At 46.7% G+C, this 13,470-nt stretch overlaps 5 protein-coding genes across 5 annotated transcripts; 4 read left to right on the top strand and 1 right to left on the bottom strand.

Moving 5' to 3' along the window:
• Positions 1-61: 61 nt before the first annotated feature.
• L3040_007094 (uncharacterized protein) lies at positions 62-1,088 on the top strand (the record flags this gene model as incomplete). The annotated part of the gene is made up of 3 exons (XM_007296601.2): positions 62-336; positions 400-571; positions 888-1,088. The coding sequence occupies 3 exons, from the start codon at positions 62-64 to the stop codon at positions 1,086-1,088; spliced, it is 648 nt and encodes a 215-aa protein (XP_007296663.2).
• Positions 1,089-2,121: 1,033 nt separating this feature from the next.
• Positions 2,122-2,510, top strand: L3040_007093 (uncharacterized protein; the record flags this gene model as incomplete). The annotated part of the gene is made up of 2 exons (XM_066156154.1): positions 2,122-2,219; positions 2,267-2,510. The coding sequence occupies 2 exons, from the start codon at positions 2,122-2,124 to the stop codon at positions 2,508-2,510; spliced, it is 342 nt and encodes a 113-aa protein (XP_066010963.1).
• An 886-nt stretch (positions 2,511-3,396) lies between these two features.
• Positions 3,397-3,931, top strand: L3040_007092 (uncharacterized protein; the record flags this gene model as incomplete). The annotated part of the gene is made up of 2 exons (XM_066156153.1): positions 3,397-3,438; positions 3,515-3,931. 2 exons carry the CDS (start codon positions 3,397-3,399, stop codon positions 3,929-3,931), a joined length of 459 nt encoding a protein of 152 aa, XP_066010962.1.
• A 1,264-nt stretch (positions 3,932-5,195) lies between these two features.
• L3040_007091 (uncharacterized protein) lies at positions 5,196-6,888 on the bottom strand (the record flags this gene model as incomplete). Its single annotated transcript, XM_007296600.1, has 4 exons — positions 5,196-6,521; positions 6,573-6,622; positions 6,684-6,744; positions 6,802-6,888. 4 exons carry the CDS (start codon positions 6,886-6,888, stop codon positions 5,196-5,198), a joined length of 1,524 nt encoding a protein of 507 aa, XP_007296662.1.
• A 3,321-nt stretch (positions 6,889-10,209) lies between these two features.
• L3040_007090 (uncharacterized protein) lies at positions 10,210-10,655 on the top strand (the record flags this gene model as incomplete). The annotated part of the gene is made up of 3 exons (XM_066156152.1): positions 10,210-10,342; positions 10,409-10,478; positions 10,535-10,655. 3 exons carry the CDS (start codon positions 10,210-10,212, stop codon positions 10,653-10,655), a joined length of 324 nt encoding a protein of 107 aa, XP_066010961.1.
• Positions 10,656-13,470: the final 2,815 nt, after the last annotated feature.

Raw genomic sequence — 13,470 nt, 5'->3', positions numbered from 1 at the left:
GACGAGATATTGAATAGTGACGGAGGAAAGGAGGAATTTATCAATCAGATCCTTAGTCAAGATGTTCAAGTACAGAGCCTATGGATGGCAGCCATTTGCTCCTCCTGCTCCACAAGGTGCAGAAGAAATCGACACTCATGCCGAGAGTCCCTTCCTTCCTCTTTCTCTACCACTCGCCGCACCGGGTCTGCGATACCAGTCTATCCAGCAGAAAATAAAACCAAACTCGGAAACCAGATGTCAATCGACTCCGGTCAATCTGGGGAGTCAATCGTCTCCCGCTCAATCTGGGGAGCCAATCGCTCTCGTTGCATCTAAGAAGGCAACCCGATCTAAGTTGACAAAGGAAATCATACCCTGCGAGCGCAACGGCTGCAAGAAGACGTAACAATCTCAAAGCGCAATAAAGAAGCATGTTCGTATTGCTGCAGAGCACGACGGGGAGAAGGGTGGGCGTGTCCGATACACGTTGCGAGTTGAGGAGGAAAGAGATCTAAAGCACATGGGCATTTCCGAGCGTCAGATGGCGGCGCTGATGACAGGACCCTTTTCAAACCTTGGCAGATCACCGGTAAGGCCCCCTTGTCCCTCCCCCTACTTTATGTTCCTATCTTCAATGTCTCTTTATAGATACGAATCTGTTAGAGGCGTCGCATTTTATTACTTGCAGGTTCTCATGTTTCCCCTTTGTCCTTCCTGCGCGATTCGCAGAATTTGTCTACAACCTGCCTCCCCCGCTATGTATAGATCTTTATCTACAAACACCTGCGACGTTCTTTTCCTTGCCGATTCTCATCTCCAGCTATTATGTCGCCACTTGGAGGTGTTTTGATCTACCTCTACCGTCTCTTCTCTTTGCACTTGTCACCCGCTGACCCGTCATTTAGATATCACGCTTGTGTGGTGCTGCCGCCCCCACGATCGCTCTAAGATACCTGGCCACTGTCATTTTTAAGAACATCATCATCTTTTCTCCATACGTCAACTGCATCTACCGCTTGAAGACCCATTCAGCTCTCGGAGCGGAGGCCAGAGACAAGGTATTCGCTGATCTCTTCGGTTACGAATCTACCACGGTACAGGCCTAGGTATTACCCCTCGAGGGTGCTAGTACGTCCCAGGCGTAAGTATTACCCCTCGAGGGTTAAACAGGGGGTTTAAAGTGGAAACTAAACTTTTAAGGCACCCTCGAGGGGTAATACTTAGGCCTGTACCGTGGTAGTAAGACCGGATGCCAGGACTGGAAGACGCGGATGAGGCGCGGATCTGCGTCGCCGCCGATCGGGACTCGCTTGTATGCCCGGGAGGGAACGCCGGATTGTGTTATCGACGAGGACTTCGACGACTCAGAAACATGTGCATGGCGTTGCCTCTTGGCCTCTTATCGTCACGATTGGCACTTGGCTAACCTTACAATCTGCATAACCGTGATAGAGGTCGGCCGGTCTGTCTTTTTCTGAGCGTATCTTCAAGGGGGGTTTATCATGCTTGGCACTAAGAGTAGAAGTACGGATGTGGAGTGATACAGCGGTTAAATGTTGTCCCCGGTCAATTGAAAAGTTGAACTAAACCCAAAAGGATGATTGCCTTGGATACTTGTATAATAGAACCTCAATGTAAAATAATAATAAATGTATCAATAAATATTTGGTAAATCGTCTTTCGGCATCAATTGCACTGCTGATTAATGCCCTAAAGCTTTAGAACACAATCTAAGTATTTAACCAAAGCCGTTATTGCGTTGCGGCATATAACAAGTCTTCAGATCGCTTAAACAGAAGTTTTCTCGGTAGGGCTAGGCCAGCCTACCTTATATCTGACCGGAGATAACATTTCACTGCCGCACATCCGTAAAGGGTATCTTGGTACACACTTAATGGGATCAGGTTGCATTGCAATGCAGGTCTCTATTGCTACGCTGACTTCTTATCACTAATCGTCAGCTCGCTTGGGTTATGGCCGCACTGATGTCGCACAATGGGACATGTATAGTTTGACTGTCAATTGCAGTAGAGTGTTCATTTTGTAGGAACCCTTTGTTCTTTATACCTGCTTGATTTGATAGCTAATAGCCTTCAGTGCGGGAGAATTTTACTACCAGCGTCTACCAGTGCCGGAACTATGGCCAGTGAGTCGCAGACCACTGAAATTATATACAGCATGCTCACTAATCAGGATATTCTCCACAAATTCAAAGCCAATGGCTTCAACGCAATTAGGTACGCCCCCCCCCAGCTCTTAGTGTGGACTTGACTAACATGTCTAGTGTTTACTTCTTCTGGTCGTATCAGTCCTCATCCAAAGGTGTCTATGACTTCGAGACCTCCGAGAAGAACGTTCAACTACTCTTCGACTACGCAAAAGAAGCCGGACTCTGGGTGATTGCCAGACCTGGCCCATTTAACAATGCGGAAACAAACGGCGAGGGATTCGCCCTCTGGGGATCCGACGGAAGTTTTGGAACACTGCGGTCCAGCGACCCAGCATGCTATGAGGCGTGGCAGCCGTAGATTGCACAAATGGGAGCCATCATTGCTAAAAACGAGGGGACAAACGGGGGAGTCGTCATTCTAAATTAGGTCGAGAACGAACTTTCACAGACTGTTCGCAGTCCGCAGTCCGGGTGAGACCTTGGTCATCTACCTATATGGAACAGCTCAAAAGGCATTCTGGGATGCCGGCATCACAGTACCGCTTACGCAAAACGAGAAGAGAATGCGCGAACGGTCATGGAGTTCCGAATAAGTGAATCGGGATCGGGCACACTCCGTCGAGAACCCGGAGACCTCCACCCCCCTTCCTAGAACCTGGTGCTGATATTCGATCGGCTAGCTATCAAAACTGTCGATATCTATGGCTTGGACTCATATCCCGCTGGTTTCTCATGTACAGACGGCAACGCTGGATTTAACCTCGTGAGAACCTACTACCAGTAGTTTGCCAACTACTATGTCGATCAGGGCCCCCTTTCCCCTCGAGTAAATCAGTCTCATTGTCTGGACAACTTTTGTTACAACCACTGAGCCCTGACCTCTAGCTCTTTTACCCAACCCGGATCCATGCCTAAGTTCCAAGGGGGATGATTCTCCCCATGGGGTAGAGGTTTCTATGATGAGTGTGCTTCAACGCAAGATCTGCAGTTCGCCGATGTTTTCTACAAAAACAACATCGCGCAGGGAGTCACACTTCTGACTATCTACATGGCTTATAGTGGAACCAATTGGGGTCATTGTGAGTCTGAACACGCGTCGAGGTATGCTTGTACTGAAAGTGCCCACAGCTCCAGTGGTCTACACTTCGTACGAACACTAAGCTTCATTGGGTGAAACGAGACAGATTCGGGATACGTTCTCTGCCTCGAAGTTGGTCGGCCTCTTCACTCGGGTCTCCTCAGAGATGCTCGCAATGGACATAGTCGGGAACGGAACCGGACAAGCTGTAAGTATCTCATTAATTGAGATCATCACAATCTAACGGCCGAAATCAAGTCTCAACGACGGCTATTTGGACCTAGGCATCCCGAAATCCCGAGACTGGTACAAGATTCTACACAACACAGCACGACACTTCCAGGTCCGGAGACTCGACGACCTTCTCTATCAGCCTTAATCCATCTGCAGGTGTCGTTGTCGTCCCGAATGTCAACTTGGATGGTCGCCAAAGCAAGATACTCGTCACGGACTACAGTTTCGGCCGCAGTACTCTTTTGTACTGTTCAACGGATATTTTAACTTACGGTATCTGCGACGTCGACGTACTTGTTCTGTATCTCAAAACCGGCCAGATTGGCCAATGTGCACTCAAAAACACTGATGCTGGAGCTACCCACTCGGTCATCGGGACTGCGGAAGTCGCAGTGACATTGGCAAATAGCACGACGACTACGTTCACGTATACTCAAACTGCTGGGAAGACTGCTCAGCTTCAGTAGTGTACTGATATATCTTGAGCAAAAAGAAGCTTGGAAGTTTTGGGCGCCAGCGACCACCAACCATCCAGATGTCAAGCCCAATGAACAGATCTTTGTTCTATAGAAAAACTTTATTTTGTCGGTTGAAGAGGTATACTTAAACTTGAGATTATTCTGTCGAATCTCAGAGAGAGAGAGAGAGAAAGAAAGAGAGAGCTTGCGAGAGACCGAGTGGGTTTTAGCGTCCCAAGCCTCGAGAATGAATCCGTTTGGCGCGGGCGGGCCAGTGATTCGAATTTGAAATTTGTGAAGACGTAGAGGCGTGACTGAAAGCGAAGCCGGGGCGGAAGTAAACGGAACGAAATGTGAATGGCGGCGGAAGGCGCTCGCTCCGTGGCTTTGAATGGCTGAATCGGCTATAGATTGATTCATATCCGGTATGCGAACGCTGTTGTTTATTGCCGCGGAGAGCTATGGTGGCTATATACAAGCCCTTTCGACCGACTGGGGGCACCCACGTACTACCGGAACCCAGTTTCAAATTCGTGAGGTCGGTGACGGAAGGACGGAAATTGATATCAATAAACGTGAGAAAGGGAAAAGGAGGGTAGAAGAAGAAGGTGTACGATGTGGGTCCTCGCCTAATAACGTGTTCCCCGTTAATAGTCAGTGCGCTCGCTCAGACTGCAAACCTGCGCTGGCTCCTTCCGATCTGGAATAGCATAGAAGAATGGAAGAACGAGCCAACAAAATTGCGTCTTTTCTTTCTAATTTCTTTCCCGATATTTATCAGGTGCATGTCTGGGTATGGTAATAGAACGGAAGGGCTTTGGATTAGTAGATGGATGGTTTAACAGGCATTGGGTGCGAAAGAGGAATCTTTGGGGTTTCGATTTCGGTGGGGGGAAAGAAAGGTTGATTTGTTGATTATGGCTGTGGCTGTAGCTGTAGCTGTAGCTGTAGCTGTAGCTGTAGCTGTAGCTGGGGCAATTTTTATGTATGGCCTTCATGTAGAATAGGTAAGAGTAGACTGGACTGCTCAAGTACATTTTGGATATTCATTGCATCATCTTGTTCGTGGAATCTAGCCTGAAATTTGAGCTATAAGCAGCAACTATATCTATCTTATTTCAGCAAAAGATCTTCTGTCCTGCAAGTTTTATCATCGTAAATCAACTACTCTCCAAAGACAGTCGTCTCTTGCAGATGTTGTACCAGTCCGAGCAAATCTCCCGCATATCACAACTCAATATATATCGTCCCCATACATTCTCAGCACCCAAAATCAAGAATCAGCGCGTCCGCGTCGAGTCTGCCTTCCAGAAGCGCGCACGAAAGACTTCAGGGCCCGCTCGAATATCTCTCTCAGAGCGTTCATCGTCTCTTCCGTCTCAGGGTCATTGTCGAAAGCCTCTTGGATCGCCTTCAACCTTACAATATCAGACTGCGCAATATCGCCTTCCGCGAGGTTCGCCCGCGCGAGTCTCACAGCGTAGGCAGCCTTGCATTCACGTTCTAATTGCTTGAACTGATCAGAGTCGTGAAAATCTCGCGTCGATCCATCAGCTCGATATCGCCCGAAGTCCCGCAACGTCGCATTCATCGTCAAGATTTCGGTGAGTGTCTCTGGGTTGGTTGCAAGCAGCAGTAGCTGCTGCTGCTGGATATCTATATGTGCTGCCGATACCTGGTAGATCTCCCGGTACATTTCCTCGTCGGCCGGGTCATGGAGGATTCCTAGCAAGAACAAAGATGTATCTGCGGCAACGTCTGGTCGCGAGATCTTTCCTTTGAAGGTAGAGAATATCCCCTTCTCGGAGACTCCTGCGCCGCGGTATTGATACCAGCGGCCATCGTATCCGCGGCGCTCTTTGGCTTGCTCCCAGTACACCCTTCTCCCAGAAACACCAATCTCAACCAGGGGAGCTTGGCGCTCGATTGTCTGCTCAAGTTTTGCCACCTGCTCCGCGTATATGGCGTTAGCCTTGGTCAATTGCTCTGCCCTTTCTTCCACAGCCTGCACCTTTTGCTGGCGTAATTCTTGATCTCGCTCGAACCCAATCTTGAGTTCAGCAAACTTGTCCAGGTCAGCTGCGCGTTTGGATAGCAGCTGCAGCGCAGCATTTATCTCTGCTAGTGTTTCCGCATGAGCCGATGACATCTTGGCCAACGAAATTTGAGCTTGGAGATCACAAAATTTCAGCTCTAGATCCCTCTTTTCTGCTGACAGCTCATCGATGTGTAGCTGATGTCTTTCCGCGGCCGCTTTGCGGTCTTGTTCGACTGCATCAACTCGGTTTTCAAGAGCCTCTGCCTTCTTTTCAAGCTCCCCCTTTTCTTTTATAAGCTGATCAGCCTCAAATCGAAGCTTCTCGGCAGCGGTATCATGATTATTTTCTGCAGTCAAAGGCTGAACGTGGCTATTCGTGGAATAGAGTTCGTAGCATCGGTCGTGGGGACCTGAGAATGCAGATTCGAAGCTTTCACAGCTTGCAATGGAGATAGAGCGTATATGTAAGCTTTGAAGCTTTCGAACATTGTCTCTGGTTGTGGCGGAAAAGGTGCGCGGGGTCTGGGCGTGGTCTCGACTGGTGGTGTTGAGAGGCCGGGACTTGAAAATTGAAAGTCAGCAAATGAAATGAGATTGTGGATACGAACGTACCTGTGTGGTTGCCACCTTTGGAGAGCTCAGATCGCGTGGATCGTACTCTCCTGTGACATGTTTAGTATCGACAGCTACACCAATGCGAGCAGCGAGGCCTCTGAGACTCACCTTGCGCAGGACCACTTTTGGAATGATCGGGTTCGACATTCAAAGGCGTAGACGAGTTCCTCTAGGCACTGTCTTTTAGTACCTCACGATTTCAAAAAACAAAATTCAGTGTCCTCACCTTCCGATACTTCGCGTTGCTCGTCAGGTTGCTGGCCTTTTTGGCTGCCGACTCTCCGGCACGCGACGCAGGCGTCGAATGCTTCATGATGAGGTCTGCTGTCGAGGTGCAAGACGCGTTGATAAAGATGAGATGAAAATGACACGGTCGGACATGTATATAGTCTTAGGCTCGTCGCTCAGCCTGCCTGTGTGCAGCAGGAACGCGGTAAATCTGCTGCACGAGGGGTTGGTAGGAACCAGCTGAAGGGGTGGTCAAGTACAATTACAAGTATTCAGAGAAGAGGAATGATGGTTAAGTTCTGATGCAGGTACGGAAGATAGAGGAGTGGAAGAGGTGTTGGTGGAGAGAAGTGGGCGAAGTTCAATCAAATACACCTGTGCTAGTCTGAGTCGCACCTTCCTTCCTACAGTTCGGGAAAACCAACACCTCCCTCAATCACGTGGTATGTAACGTCCCTACCAAATTTCCCCCACGACAGAACCTGATATCTTCAGTGAGGTTTTTAAAAGCAACAGAACTTAATTAAAATCTCCGAGATTATCGATTCTGAAAGTAAACCTGAAATTCATGAGGTCTTCTTGTGTCACTTGACGCTTCCCTTCGAGGAAGTCACGACTTGTCGGACTCTGAGTTCACGCCTTGTTTGCGTTCTCTAAGTCAAGTACTCTGTTGTTTATTTTACGTAAGGATTGGTATCAGATCTTGATCTAGAACAAATTCATAGCTAGATGTGCTCTTTCATTCTTCTTCTAAGCTTGTATCTTTGAGCTGTTCGATATAGATGTCTGCTATAGATATAGTGACTTGGCGGCAAACATTTGCGCTATATTGACCATATCACAGCTAGATTCGGGACAGGACTGATAGGATCACAGGCTTCACGTTTTCTCCACATCTTTCTGGTTGATGTTTGTCTGTCGGGCTTGTGCATTTGCATTTACCATATCTTGTTCCGGCCTATATCTTTTGCTGAGCTTCCTGTTCCCTGCCCTGCAGGCTAGCACCGAAGTGATTTCTCTCAAGGTCGAAGTAGGTCAGGAGCAATGTAGGATGCTTTGCCTTCAAGTCACGACCCTGATACAGAAACGGTGAGGAAATAAGGGTGAATGAGTACTATGGACCTGGACCCGCCCATTCCAATTCTCTAAAGAAAGCCACTGTAGTTACGGGAGTTAGTTGATACATCCATGGAAGAAATATCTGGGGGTAAATCAGGAAGAAGAGCCAAACGACACCCACCACTTAGACATTAATGTTGTCGTCCTGACCCGGGTGGGTAATACGAGAGAGTAACGTTGCAGAAATCGAGTGTTGTCGTGTTAGGAGCGGCCCAAGTGGAGTTAAAGGTATAGTTCCTGACTTCTTTCGCAGCGAAGGAGGGAAACCTGCGCCTGGTAGATACGGATATGGAAATGCATCGGGCGTGCAAGCGAGTGCCGCAGCCAAAGCATTGATGCCAAGTGATGAAGCTGCAGCGAGCAACTGGAGTTGGAACTTCATCTTGACTCGAGGTTTCTATCTACGCCCGTTAGATTTATTCAATCTGTGCCATAGCCGCTCCCTATATATTCGATGGCCCGAGAGTCATTTAAGAGGTAGCCTCTCCTCGCGCAAACCGCCAACTTTCCGTATTGCCGCCCCTTGGTGCCGGAATCCACCTCAAAAGAGGAATATTACCAGAGGATTGAATCATTTAAATCGTCTGTGCAGCTCCCTTCGCCCTCCACGCTTTGCTTTTGCGCCAAATATACCCGAATCCTACTTATCTGGTAGGCTCTATACCCAGCCCAACTGGACCATCTTCCCTATGGTTCAGACTTCTGTAGAAAGTGAAAATTCGTAAGGTTGAAAGCAGGAGAGTTTATTTATTTCACCAAGGAGATGGTGGTGTGTCTCTGGGTGTTGAAAACCCTTCTTAACCATTTTTAAGGATTTATTATAAAAATTTCTAGTGGTAGTAGTAGTAGTAGTAGTAGTAGTTAGCATTGATTTACGTTGGGCGGGTGGCAAAATGCCGCCCTGGGGACCTCCCATGGGGTACGGCGACGTGCTAAGTAAAGGTGTTATATGCAAACTACTATCTAATAGAGAGTAAAAACCACGAAGAGGGAAAGGCTCTTTAATAGATAGTCCCGGGTCTCTGATCCCGCGATATCGCAATCCTTATACAGCCCTCAAAAGCATTCCAAAATATTGTAGCGAGGCTACTATCGACTAAGCCCTTCTCTTATAAATAGGATAGATCATAGAAACGAAAAATCTTATGTCGAAGGAAGAACCCGTAAGGCAAGTTACAGCGTAACGTATATCGGTGTCGATATCGAAATCGAGATAATTCGAGGCCGGACCGGAGGTCGGCTAGATTTCGGAGGCCGCGGTAGGCTAGATGTGCATGCGAACGGTTCTTCGAAAGCGCAATATCGTAGATCCGTCCTGAAACATTTCCCACTTCTCACACCCGTTCCCACTCTATCGACAATCCTCTTGGTCTTTTCAATCGGTATACCCGTCAAGTATAGATCGTAGTCGGCGTAGTGGTCGAGATAAGGAAAGAGATCCGGAACCGCCGGTAAAGGAAAATCTCTTCGAAGAGACGTCGTATATCGATGATTTAATTTCGGCTTTCTAGACTGTTTATCTCTCTTTCTACCGCAAGAAAAAGAAAGAAAAAGAGCTGAAGGTTCGTAAGGGGCACCTCGTACAGGTAAAGAATCGTAGCCCCCCCCACAGAGTACTGAAACGTCAAGCAATAGACCATTAATGGACCGTGGTAATGGCGTTCGGCCAGGTAGCTATAACTAGTTATCAAAAGAGGATTACTTAATACAATAACACGTTTTTTTGATTCTTCTTCATCCCTTCGACTTATTACTTTTGACCAAAGGTGTAAATATATTAATCTATCCAGCTTATCGCTTAAATAATATTTAAAAAATTCTCGCGTGAATTTCACAATTCTCGTTCCGAAGTTTAAATCAAAGCTTCTAGAGCGTAATACAGTACTGTGTTTGAGTTTTTATACGACATAGTATTTTAGGAAAACGGATCGATCTCTTTTCGAGGGTACAGTGATGGCCGTTACAAATGTGCGGAAATCAATTCTTAGAAACAAAACCGTTTCATTTTATACTCGAGGCCTACTCGCGGCAGCAATCTGATTCTAATATTAGAAGTCGGCAGTTCCATCACCTAGCTCTAAAACCCCCTTAATTAATATAAGAGCGACTAGTCTATTACGACTGACGTAAAGGAGAAACAAGTTAAAATGCTATGCTGTATATAAGCTCATAAAAAAGTATTTAAGTATTTTCAGAACCCGCTTGAGACTTGTCCGTTATTATCTTTCTTTTCTATATCCTCAGTATCTATTCATTAAAAGAACTGGTTTTCTATCAATCTATCAATATGATGTTTATCAACAATATAGTCGCCGTAGCTATTCTAGCAGCTTCTGCCGTAACTCCAAGAACTATCACGCTTTGCGACGATCCTGATTTTGTAAATTGCCAATATCCTCCGGCATCAACCGATTTATGCGGTCAGACACCTCTTTTCGACTCTTCAAATCTTTTTTTCCTCTTAAACAAAGCTGACAAGTTTAAAGAGAATCTTCGAATGGGTTCGGATAGAGCCAGCTCTTTAGATACCCTAGGTGCAACATGCGAGTTCTTCGTGTAAGTATTCAATTTAATCCTTTTGAATTATTAAATAGCTAATCTAAAATATCTAGTGATTTCTACTGCTTTCCGCAATCCGGATCTTTCAATTATACCGGCAAAATTGATAAACTCTTCCTTGCCCCCGGACTTGAGCACTTCGACGATACGATCTCCTCTTTCAGATGCAAGTAAAGAGCTGCTCTTAGCTGCATATAGCTTTAGCAAAATTAAGTAGTTACCGGAGTTGCGAAAATGTTGGAAGGGTGGAGAGTGAGGATTGTTATGCATTTCACTTTCTATGCCTGATATGTAGCTACGTACGGTATCAAACGAATCAAATTTGCACACCTCGTACAGGTCAAGAATCGAGCCTCCTTATAGAAATATCTAGAAGCCTTCAAAAAGTAGATACTTTTATATATAGAAGCATAATGCCTGTCAGGAATTTGCGACCAGGAAATAGGGGTAGCCAAGAAGCTCGACCCACCCACCACCACGGGAGTCTATTTTCAACATGGAATTCTATCCACCCCGTGAATACATGTCGGACCCAGTTTAGGCCCATAAATCATAGAGCGGTGCTTTCTGAATGGCCCAAAGCCCTGTCAACTCCATTATACAGACTAGAAGTAAAAGCTGACCTAAATATACTTTTCATGGCTGGATTCTTCTAAGTTGATTGGTTTAAGCCCTGGTAAGATCCCTTGCGAAATTATGCTTTCGACATGTACGTAGTATTCATGGGGGGGGGGGATAGTTGTACGTAGTAATGCCTGATGGTTCAGAGCGGTAAACTTCTACGGAAAGAGTATTGTCTCCCTTGCATCTTGAAATAAATTGACGAAACGGAGGATCATAAGGGATCTACTGACTTCCTGTCTTTCGCAGAATTCCATCAGCATCGTACGCCAGCAGGAGAATCGAGCATATCTGTAGTTCAAAACGGCAGACCCAAGCATTGTGCCCAAGGCGCTCAGAATCCAGGAGCAGATCAAAAATCATGCCTTTTTCTCTTGAAACTTTACTGTATCTCCGTCCCTGCAACTGCTCCATGTACTATGAAAGTATAAATCGGTAACATATTCTCATGCTGTATGTAGATGATATTTTTTCCCCCTTAGGCTTGAAGATACCATTAAGCTGACCCGCAGTCGAAAAGTCTCTGTCGCTTTTGAACTTGGCACGGATCTTGTCAACAAAACTCCGGCGCACCCCGACCTCGGTACCGAATAGATAATTACCCGAATGATCGCGTGTTGTTCCGCCGGGTATCTTGCGATTGCAATCGTGTACTGTGAAAGTGCATGTTGGTGATTCCGGCGGGCTTCCGCGAGTCAAGTGTATGACAGATACATATCTCGAAGTTGATCTCAGCTCTCTTGAGCCGTCCCAGAGCGATGCTAAACTTCAACAGAGTACCAGCTCTTCCAAAACATAGGCGACTAAACTCTTCAACCTGTTTGAAACGTGCGGCCTATACGGCGGTACCGGTAACCTACAAATAGTCCCATCAGCTTCAGCGTGGCTTAGAGGGCCTTCCTTGAGTTCCACCGGAGGGCTATGTAAAGGAGAAAAAGTCTGATCCGATCTCTCAGTCTCGAACTCGGCTTATCGGGAAAATGAAAGGAGGTTGGGATTCGTAGAAATCAGTTCATAATCCCAGATAGAGCAACATAACGTGCTCGACTAGATATTCCAACATTCTTACCTGCAATCGAAGTATCAAACTTGTCTTCGGTCTGTAGACTGCGTGCGAATTGCGCTCCTTCGATAACCTCCTTGCGATGATCCATCCATCCCGCCTTCCATTTTTCGTCCTCGTCGGAGATATGTTTCGATAACAACTGTTCGGCGATGGGGGTCTTCCGGTACGGCCGCCATTTCACAGGCCGGCGCTTGACCAGGTGTGATTCAAAGCTTGTCGGCCCTGTATGTTTTGATTTGTGAGAGAATAGTGAGCAATGGAGAGGGCCATAAGCCTTCCTACGTTGACGACGCGCTGGTTATGTTCGTGCTTCTCGTAGTCAAACTCAGCCATCACTATCTGTGGATTCTGGTGTACGCTCGATAACTTCAGCTTCGCCTCCTCCATCCTCATCGTCTCTTCCAAGTTGCCTAGGTGCGCCCAAATATGCCAGCTTAGTTTTTTCAATAGCCATGATTTCTTTTCGGTTGTGGGGAGAGGCCTTGTCGGCAGCCTTGATGTCGTACTTAAATTTGTGACGGATGGAGGCGGTCGAGGCCTAATCGATGTCAGTTATTTTTATTCCCGGGCTGGGGAGTGCCTTGTCGAGGAAACCAATCATCTACTGGGCGTAGGATAGATTTTGTATCACGCCTTAATGATTCCCGGGCAGAGAAACTTTGAAGTGAGCGATCTCACTAATGTCTGTGTACTGGATCAAGACACTCTGGAAGTACCTAAATCAAGCAGGTTTGGCTTTTTTTCGAAGGATGGGACACTGATTGTAAGGTTTCAAGCGGATGCTGAATGATAACCATAGAATAGATTGTCAAACGAGAAGGACAAACCGCGAGGGTGGTGTGGTAGACAGCGGTGACAGATGTCAACGATTCTTTTATCATACATTGGACTTACTTCTGCACTGCGTTAAAGTTTTCTAGCAGTAGCTTCTGAAGCTCTGTATCCGTATCCAATATAGCCCAGCTTTTTATGTTTCTCTACAATTTCTCGCAAGCCTCATACACGCGATTTGCATGCTATTACAGACTTGATTGCCTCTGACCGGGATTTCACTGGGCTCAATCCATACGTCGTCGATCAAAGACAGATTCTGCAGATAGCGAGGTTGCTGACGTATCTGATAGTTGTTTCATGGCCTCTTTCAGTATCCCATGGTAGTGCTCGGTCGGCTTGCCGTTGGTATATTTGAGTATCTTGGAGTGCCATCCTCCCTAAAACGTAGCTTGCAGGTTACATTCTCTTTGGACTAAAATCACTGGCTTTCCAAATTCGCTTTAAAATTTAAAAGTCCTGTATCGGTCA

Source organism: Drepanopeziza brunnea (assembly GCF_022702325.1).
Source record: "Drepanopeziza brunnea f. sp. 'multigermtubi' strain 214-2 chromosome Unknown ctg12, whole genome shotgun sequence".
Classification (NCBI taxonomy): Eukaryota; Fungi; Ascomycota; class Leotiomycetes; order Helotiales; family Drepanopezizaceae; genus Drepanopeziza; species Drepanopeziza brunnea.
Note: the sequence above shows the minus strand (reverse complement) of the source record. Positions and strands in the feature narration are given on the sequence as shown.